This window comes from Corylus avellana, chromosome ca1, assembly GCF_901000735.1.
Source record: "Corylus avellana chromosome ca1, CavTom2PMs-1.0".
Lineage (NCBI taxonomy): Eukaryota > Viridiplantae > Streptophyta > Magnoliopsida > Fagales > Betulaceae > Corylus > Corylus avellana.
This window is the reverse complement of record NC_081541.1, coordinates 50,329,309-50,339,513: the sequence shown is the minus strand read 5'-3', so window position 1 is coordinate 50,339,513 and position 10,205 is coordinate 50,329,309. Positions and strand designations below refer to the sequence as shown.

The following is a 10,205-nucleotide window of genomic DNA, read 5'->3' as shown; positions in this document are numbered from 1 at the left end:
TGAATGAGGTGAAAGAAGATCTTAGTATAACGATCACGCAGCCTAGGACTAAGGGCAAGACTACTATGTTGTAGTGCTCTGGGTGGGTTTTAAGGGTTGTTGGGTAATTCTGTGGGATTTCTCCAGCTTGGCTTCCTGGGTGTTTTTTTGAGGGTTTTTGGGTGGGTTTTGGCTTCCCTTTTATACTCCCCGTATATTCATGGCCCTATTTTCTTTAAAAAAAACATCTTATTACTTATCAAAAAAAAAAAAAAAAAACTCAAATTTTGTGTATTAGAAATCCTTACAGTTTAAAAGTACAGTAGTTAATCATCTTACATTCCATCTCGCTGCTCCTGGCAAAAAGAAAAGAAAAGACAAGACAAAAGGAGCACCAGCACTTGGCAGCCCATGACTTTACCATTGCACCAGACAATGGATCCTCACCCCCAACTTATTTCTTTCATAAAATTCAGCCATGACAAAGCAATTCAATAGAGATTTATCATCTCCAAGTTGTGTTACATTAAAACATCCCACATCACAAAACGTTTCACTTTCAATTAAGAGACATTCAATTTTTAAAGATATTGTGTACGTTCCACAAAAATGATATGGTAAGTTAGAGAACTGAATGCGTACCTGCTCTTTCATACTCCCCCAAATCAAAGAAACATTGGGCAGCAGAATCAGCCATGCCTATGACTTCAAATATTTCAGTAGCTTCCCAAAGGATCGCGTTGGGAAGCTCATCAAGACAAATATGAGACTTCAAGAACTTGTGCATCAAATCTATGGATTGAAAAGCTGTAACAAATTTCATCATGGATTTGGTATCCTTAAGCTTATAATAATGAAGAGCACAAGTCTCTAGAAACTCTTGTTCAATTTTTCCTTTTTCTTTTCCTATTCTAACCACACCAAAATCTGTAGTTCCATGTTGTTTCCAATTCTGAATGTACTGAAAACCCAAGTCAAATAATTTTCCTTTGGTGCAAACTTCCAAATAGTCTGAGAAAAAACAGCCCCTAGAATACACATCAGCAGCAAGTTCATAGCGTCCGGCTAGAGAAAAGCATTCTCCCGCTCTTTTCAGCTTAGACTCGCCACATTTTTCCAAATAAAGCCTCCCTGAAACAATAAGTTGAAATGTTTGAAGTCAAAATCCACCAATCTCAGATTGGAACCAATACTGACTCTGACTTTGACACTTACAAACTCGAGCATAAAAAAGGTAGTTACAAATAAAAATTATTGTTCATGGTAATTTTTGGCCTTGATCGAGGGACCAATTTATACCCGGAAATTCAGAGATTAATTAAAAAAACTTCTCAAATTCACTTGGCAAATTTTCAGATACAAATGATGAGAGAGAATCTAAGAAGATTCCAAAAATAATGGAAAGAGACCAAAGTACACAGTAAAAAGACTACAGAACTTCACATTTAAAGTGGAAGGAAAAATGAAAACAGTAGGACAAGACATCCAGGCTTTAGTACACACTAAATAAGGGAAGGTGAGATGAAAATTTTAATTTTGTGCAATGCAACTCAAGTTTTGTACTTGAGACAAGGGGCCGTTGCATAGTTTTAAGTTTCAAGGCTATAACCGAGTTTACCCCACTTCAACCTGGTCTTACTCAAGTAAAAACATTTACCACTTGAGCTAAGGCCCAAGTAACCCTCACCAATAATTGAACTGCAGTGTCTTACGATACGCTACATCAATCACTTGGTCGGTTCCTATACGATACTGACTGAAGTAACTAGTTGCAAGCAACTTAAGTTCTAAACAATGTTCTTTGCAATATGTAAAGTCGGAAAACCTGCACATGTTCTACCTGATGGATTATCAGAACACATTGTGGAAACAACTTATTTTGATAAACGTTTGATACATTTCCCACTAAAAAGTGTCATCACCCAATGCTGGTTCAATCTAAGTTTGACCTTGGTTGTTCTATTTGATGGATGTGGACTAGTTTAAGTGGCAGAATACAAAATACTTTGACATGGAACTTAACTGCTTCATAATTCATTCATCTAGGTTTAGATTTTTTTTGTTAATTTCTGTTGGGTGTGCCTTATCATTTATTGGTAAGCTGGTCACATTGTTTTAGGAATCATAAATATATTTGTATTAATGGTCTCTAAATGGGGTGGCTTAAAATGCTCTAATTGCAAAACCTTTTACAGTATACCATCTCCATTTGGTAGCAGGAATGACCTTATTTTTTGCATTTTACAGCCCTTCCATCTGGAGCATCATTTATCCATTCATCCACCGTCTCTCCTGCATTTGTGAGCAAACTAGAACAACGCTTTCTAACGGAGGCGTTGATGTATCAGGGGAAGGAGGAGTTTGTTAAACCCTTCCGTGAGGTGGTGGAGGTGCTGATGGTCCGTAAGGGTAGCAATAAGGCCGGTCGTTTCTTACAAGCGGCTGTCTATGTTGAGTGGGGCCGGAAAGGGGTTATTTGGATCTCTGAGGGCCGTGGCAGATGGGGATGGCGTTGTTTTGTGGGCGAGCTATGACAGTTGCTATCGCTCATCGCCTCTAAGGATAGGCCTTTGGCCTCTGGAGTTCCTTCCGGGAGTGGTGGTGTTACGTATTCACGCTCAAATGCGGCGGTGACAGGCTCGGTTTCTAGTTCTTTGAAGCCATTGTCTGTGAACCATTTTGATCCGGTTCCGGTGGTGAGGTTTCCTCGGTCGATGAGTGGGGGCGAGGAGGAAAGATCTCCAGTAAACTGCTTCGAGTTTGAGAATGGCGCTCTGAAGGAGAAGCTTGGCTCGTCGCAGGGTAGGAGTTCTCCAGAGGGTGGTAGCGCTCCAGTGGTGAAGATGATGATTCTGCGTTCACTAAAGAAGGTCCTTGAGAAGTTTAGGGCTAACGTTGTTTGATTCCTAACTACCGGGCTGGGCCTAAAGCCCAAACTTTTTCAGGTATTGAAGCAGGCTTTAAGTTGAGGGCTAGGCCTCAGATTATGCCTATTAGGTTTGGTACGGATACAGAGCTCTTTTCTGAGTCCGGAACCAGTGCCCTTGTTCATGCAAAAGGTCAGGCAGCGGGTCATATAGCGGGTCTTGGAGATGCAGTCACGGCGATGGTGCCGGCGGTGGTACAGGGTGATTGTCGCCAGTGTCTGGAGTCTGTCCCAAAGTTACCGATGTTAGGTTCGACGGCTTCAGGGGGCTTCGTTTGGTCCTCCGACAAAAGTTGTGAAGGTTCCGCCTCTGTTTTCAATCAGCCTCTGTTAGGCTCGGTGGCTTCAGGGGTCTCCGTTGGGTCCTCCAGTAAAATCTGTGAATGTTTCGCCTCTGCTTCTTTGTCTCCAGTCGTGGCTGTGTCACCGGAGGTTGGGTTGGATGGGTTGGGTTCTTTTCTCATCAGAGGTAAGGCTGGTACCAGAGGTGATGCTGTCGAAGTTAGGTTGGATTGGTTTGTTTCGGGTTTTTGTTCGCAGGGGCAGTGCTCCTCTGACACCCCAACTGTGGTTAATGGATTGACAAAATCCCAAAAGTGGCAGATTGAGTGGAAGAAGGAAAAGTTTAAGGACAGTGAAGAGTTAAAGGACGAAGACCATTTGACGATCTTGAAGAACATTTTTTTTGATAGGTAATATCAATGTATTAAAAAGCACAAGGGGCGCAACCCATGCACACAGGAAATATACAAAATAGCCTACAAATACAAGCTTTAACTGAAAATGACGCACATAAATCTAGAAATTCCGCAAGCGTTGAAACTTGCGAAGAATACCACAATACTCTCCATGAGAAAAGTGTTTGGAGCACCCTTTTCTTCAACTCTATGATTCCAATTTCACGGTCCTCGAAAATCCGTGCATTCTTTTCTCTCCATCAACACCACATTACACACAAAGGGGCCATTCTCCAGATTTGCAAAACTGACCGCTTACCCCTTTGCCCTCTCCAACTTCCCAAGCGTTCCTTCATCCTACCCGGCATCACCCACGTTACCCCAAACAGTTGAAAAACCATGTTACAACTTTAAAATCCAATAATAGATGATCAAAAGATTCTCCACTCTTTTTGCACGTACAACACCACTCCGTCACTATAAAGTTCTTCTTTCGTAGATTGTCCAACGTTAATATTTTTCCTATCACCGCTGTCCAAACGAAAAAAAGCCACTCTCGAAGGAACTTTACTCTTCCAAATAATCTTCCAAGGGCCATCCACATGTTCTGAATTAATCTTCACCTTATAAAATGACTTCACCTCAAAATTCTTTCTCTTCCAGGGAATCCAGCAAATTTTATCCACCCCACCGTGCCTTATCTGTTGGGAATATAGCAATTCAAAAAATCACAATACCTCTTCCTATTCCCAATCATGAACATGTCAAATAAACCTTACATTCCAATGAATAGCACCATTTACTGTGTGCATATTCTCCTCCACCCAAGCCTCCTTTACACATGCTATATTGAACAAAGCGGGAAACAACGTCTTCAATGATAACTCCCCACACCACTCATCCTGCCAAAACAATACTCGAGACCCATTTCCTACCTCAAATCGCACATGCTGCTTAAAATTATCCTACCCCCTTTGAATACATTTAAACATTCCCACCCCATAAGATCCTTCGACATCCTTGGAGCACTAACCACCCCTCATCACCTCATATTTAATCTCCACTAATTTCCTCCACCATGCATTACCCTCATTGGCAAATCTTCACAACCATTTACCCAATAAGGCTCGATTGAAGCGAATCAAGAACATGGAAGAGGATTATTGCCGGGAAAATAAGGTAGCACGCGAGGAGGGGCTGTTGGAGGGCGATGAGCAGGAGGAGGAGGAGGATCGGAAGGTAGTGTGGTTGAATGAGGTGAAAGAATATCTTAGTATAACGATCGCGCGAACTAGGACTAAGGGCAAGACTACTATGTTGTAGTGCTTTGGGTGGGTTTTAAGGGTTGTTCGGTAATTCTGTGGGATTTTTTTAGGGTTAGCTTGGCTTCCTGGGTGTTTTTTTGAGGGTTTTTGGGTAGGTTTTGGCTTCCCTTTTATACTCCCTGTATATTCATGGCCCTATTTTCATTAAAAAAACATCTTATTACTTATCAAAAAAAAAAAAAACTCTAATTTTGTGTATTAGAAATCCTTGTAGTTTAAAAGTATAGTAGTTAATCATCTTACATTCCATTTGGTTGCCCCTGGCAAAAAGAAAAGAAAAGAAAAGACAAAAAGGAGCACCAGCACTTGGCAGCCCATGACTTTACCATTGCACCAGACCATGGATCCTCTCCCCCAACTTATTTCTTTCATAAAATTCAGCCATGACAAAGCAATTCAACATAGATTTATAATCTCCAAGTTGTGTTATATTAAAACATCCCTCATCACAAAACGTTTCACTTTCAATTAAGAGACATCAAATTTAAAAGATATTGTGTACGTTCCATAAAAAGGATATGGCAAGTTAAGAGAACTGAATGCGTACCTGCTCTTTCATACTCCCCCAAATCAAAGAAACATTGGGCAGCAGAATCAGCCATGCCTATGACTTCAAATATTTCAGCAGCTTCCCAAAGGATCGCGTTGGGAAGCTCATCAAGACAAACATGAGACTTCAAGAACTTGCGCATCAAATCTATAGATTGAAAAGCTGTAACAAATTTCATCATGGATTTGGTATCCTTAAGCTTATAATAATGAAGAGCACAAGTCTCTAGAAACTCTTGTTCAATTTTTCCTTTTTCTTTTCCTATTCTAACCACACCAAAATCTGTAGCTCCATGCTGTTTCCAATTCTGAATGTACTGAAAACCCAAGTCAAATAATTTTCCTTTGATGCAAACTTCCAAACAGTCTGAGAAAAAACAGCCCCTAGAATACACATCAGCAGCAAGTTCATAGCGTCCGGCTAGAGAAAAGCATTCTCCCGCACTTTTCAGCTCAGACTCGCCACATTTTTCCAAATAAAGCCTCCCTGAAACAATAAGTTGAAATGTTTGAAGTCAAAATCTACCACTCTCAGACAGGAACCAATACTGACTCTGACTTTGACACTTACAAACTCGAGCATAAAAAAGGTAGCTACAAATAAAAATTATTGTTCATGGTAATTTTTGGCCTTGATTGAGGGACCAATTTATCCCCGAAAATTCAGAGATTGATTAAAAAAACTTCTCAAATTCACATGGCAAATTTTCAGATACAAATGATGAGAGAGAATCTAAGAAGATTCCAAAAATAATGAAAGAGGCCAAAGTACATAGTAAAAAGACTGCAGAACTTCACATTTAGAGTGGAAGGAAAACTGAAAACAGTAGGACAAGACATCCAAGCTTCAGTACACACTGAATAAGGGAAGGTGAGATGAAAAATTTAATTTTGTGCAATGCAACTCAAGTTTTGTACTTGAGACAAGGGGTAGTTGCATAGTGTTAAGTTTCAAGGATATAACCGAGTTTACCCCACTTCAACCTAGTCTTAGTCAAGCAAAAACATTTACCACTTGAGTTAAGGCCCAAGTAACCCTCACCAATAACTGAACTGCAGTGTCTTACGATACACTACATCAATCATTTGGTCGGTTCCTATAAGATACTGATTGAAGTAACCAGTTGCAAGAAACTTAAGTTCTAAACAATGTTCTTTGCAATATGTAAAGTGGGAAAACCTGCACATGTTCTACCTGATGGATTATCAGAACACATTGCGGAAACAACTTATTTTGATAAACGTTTGATACATTTGCCACTAAAAAGTGTCATCACCCAATGCTGGTTCAATCTAAGTTTGACCTTGGTTGTTCTATTTGATGGATGTGGACTAGTTTAAGTGGCAGAATACAAAATACTTTGACATGGAACTTAACTGCTTCATAATTCATTCATCTAGGTTTAGATTTTTTTTGTTAATTTCTGTTGGGTGTGCCTTATCATTTATTGGTAAGCTGGTCACATTGTTTTAGGAATCAGAAATATATTTGTATTAATGGTCTCTAAATGGGGTGGCTTAAAATTCTTTAATTGCAAAACCTTTTACAGTATACCATCTCCATTTGGTAGCAGGAATGACCTTATTTTTTGCATTTTACAGCCCTTCCATCTGGAGCATCATTTATCCTTTCATCCACCGTCTCTCCAGCATTTGTGAGCAAACTAGAACAACGCTTTCTAACGGAGGCGTTGTTGTATCAAGGGAAGGAGGAGTTTTTTAAACCCTTCCATGAGGTGGTGGAGGTGCTGATGGTCCGTAAGGGTAGCAATAAGGCCGTCGTTTCTTACAGGCGGCTGTCTATGCTGAGGGGGGCCAGAAAGGGGTCATTTGGATCCCTAAGGGCCGTGGCAGATGGGGATGGCGTTGTTTTGTGGGCGAGCTACGACAGTTGCTATCGCTCATCGCCTCTAAGGATAGGCCTTTGGCCTCTGGAGTTCCTTCCGGGAGTGGTGGTGTTACGCATTCTCGCTCATATGCGACGGTGACAGGCTCGGTTTCTAGTTCTTTGAAGCCGTTGTCTGTGAACCATTTTGATCCGGTTCCGGTGGCGAGATTTCCTGGGTTGATGAGTGGGGGCGAGGAGGAAAGATCTTCAGTAAACTGCTTCAAGTTTGAGAATGGTGCTCTGAAGGAGAAGCTTGGCTCGTCCCAGGGTAGGAGTTCTCCAGAGGGTGGCAGCGCTCCAGTGGTGAAGACGATGATTCTGCGTTCACTGAAGAAGTTCCTTGAGAAGTTCAGGGCTAACGTGGATCGATTCCTGACTACCGGGCTGGGCCTAAAGCCCAAACTTTTTCAAGTATTGAAGCAGGCTTTAAGTTGAGGGCTAGGCCTCAGATTATGCCTATTAGGTTTGGTACGGATACAGAGCTCTTTTCTGAGTCCGGAACCAGTGCCCTTGTTCATGCAAAGGGTCAGGCAGCGGGTCATGTAGCGGTTCTTGGGGATGCAGTCACGGCAATGGTGCCGGCGGTGATACAGGGTGATTGTCGCCGGTGTCTGGAGTCTGTCCCAAAGTTGTCGATGTTAGGTTCGATGGCTTCAGGGGGCTTCGTTTGGTCCTCCGACAAAAGCTGTGAAGGTTCCGCCTCTGTTTCCGATCAGCCTCTGTTAGGCCTGGTGGCTTCAGGGGCCTCCGTTGGGTCCTCCAGTAAAATCTGTGAATGTTCTGCCTCGGCTTCTTTGTCTCCAGTCGGGGCTGTGTCACCGGAGGTTGGGTTGGATGGGTTGGGTTCTTTTCTCATTGGAGGTAAGGCTAGTACGAGAGGTGATGCTGTCGAAGTTGCGTTGGATGGGTTTGTTCTGGGTTTTTGTTCGCAGGGGCAGTGCTCCTCTGACACCACAACTGTGGTTAACGGATTGACAAAATCCCAAAAGTGGCTGATTGAGTGGATGGAGGAAAAGTTAAAGGACAATAAAGAGTTAAAGGACGAAGACCATTTGGCAATCTTGAAGAACATTTTTTTTGATAGGTAATATCAATGTATTAAAAAGCACAAGGGGCGCAACCCATGCGCACAGGAAGTATACAAAAAAGCCTACAAATACAAGCTTTAAACTGAAAATGACGCACATAAATCTAGAAATTCCGCAAGCGTTGAAACTTGCGAAGAATACCACAATACTCTCCATGAGAAAAGTATTTGGAGCACCCTTTTCTTCAACTCTATGATTCCAATTTCACGGTCCTCGAAACTCCGTGCATTCCTTTCTCTCCATAAACACCACATTACACACAAAGGGGCCATTCTCCAGATTTGCAGAACTGACCGCTTACCCCTTTGCCCTCTCCAACTTCCCAAGCATTCCTTCATCCTACCTGGCATCACCCACATTACCCCAAAACAGCTGAAAAACCATGTTACATATCTCTAAAGTAACTTCAAAATGCAATAATAGATGATCAATAGATTCAACACTCTTTTTGCACATACAACACCACTCCGTCACTAAAATGTTCTTCTTTCGTAGGTTGTCCAACGTTAATATTTCCCCATCACCGCTGTCTATACGAAAAAAAGCCACTCTCGGAGGAACTTTACTCTTCCAAATAATCTTCCAAGGGCCATCCACATGTTCTGAATTAATCTTCACCTTATAAAACGACTTCACCTCATAATTCTTTCTCTTCGAGGGAATCCAGCAAATTTTATCCACCCCACCGTGCCTTATCTGTTGGGAATATAGCAATTCGAAAAATCACGATACCTCTTCTAGTTCCCAATCATGAACAGGTCAAATAAACCTTACATTCCAATGAATAGCACCATTTACTGTCTCCATTTTCTCCCCCACCCAAGCCTCCTTTACACATGCTATATTGAACAAAGCAGGAAACAACGTCTTCAATGATAACTCCCCACACCACTCATCCTGCCAAAACAATACTCGAGACCCGTTTCCTACCTCAAATCGCACATGCTGCTTAAAATTATCCCACCCCCTTCGAATACATTTAAACATTCCCACCCTATAAGATCCTCCGACATCCTTGGAGCACCAACCACCCCTCATCACCTCATATTTAATCTCCACTAATTTCCTCCACCATGCATTACCCTCATTGGCAAATCCCCACAACCATTTACCCAATAAAGCTCGATTGAAGTGAATCAAGAACATGGATGAGGATTATCGTCGGGAAAATAAGGTAGCACGCGAGGAGGGGCTGTTGGAGGGCGATGAGGAGGAGGAGGAGGAGGATCGGAAGGTAGCATGGTTGAATGAGGTGAAAGAAGATCTTAGTATAACGATCGCGCGGCCTAGGACTAAGGGCAAGACTACTATGTTGTAGTGCTCTGGGTGGGTTTTAAGGGTTGTTGGGTAATTTTGTGGGATTTCTTGAGGGTTAGCTTGGCTTCCTGGGTGTTTTTTTTAGGGTTTTTGGGTGGGTTTTGGCTTCCCTTTTATACTCTCTGTATATTCATGGCCCAATTTTCTTTAATAAAACATCTTCTTACTTATCAAAAAAAAAAAATCACTAATTTTGTGTATTAGAAATCCTTGTAGTTTAAAAGTACAGTAGTTAATCATCTTACATTCCATTTGGTTGCTCCTGGCAAAAAGAACAGAAAAGAAAAGACAAAAAGGAGCACCAGCACTTGGCAGCCCATGACTTTACCATTGCATCAGACAATGGATCCTCACCCCCTACTTATTTCTTTCATAAAATTCAGCCATGACAAAGCAATTCAACATAGATTTATAATGTCCAAGTTGTGTTATATTAAAACATCCTTCATCACAAAA

At 41.7% G+C, this 10,205-nt stretch overlaps 1 protein-coding gene across 1 annotated transcript in view; it reads right to left on the bottom strand.

Moving 5' to 3' along the window:
* Nucleotides 1-742: 742 nt before the first annotated feature.
* The window catches only part of LOC132174379 (uncharacterized), a gene marked incomplete at its 3' end in the record, with an annotated part of 28,325 nt that continues 18,862 nt past the window's right edge, over nt 743-10,205 (bottom strand). Inside the window, 2 exon segments of the mRNA XM_059586045.1 lie at nt 743-1,110; nt 5,455-5,943. Of these exon segments, the coding sequence (XP_059442028.1) occupies nt 743-1,110; nt 5,455-5,943 (857 nt within the window).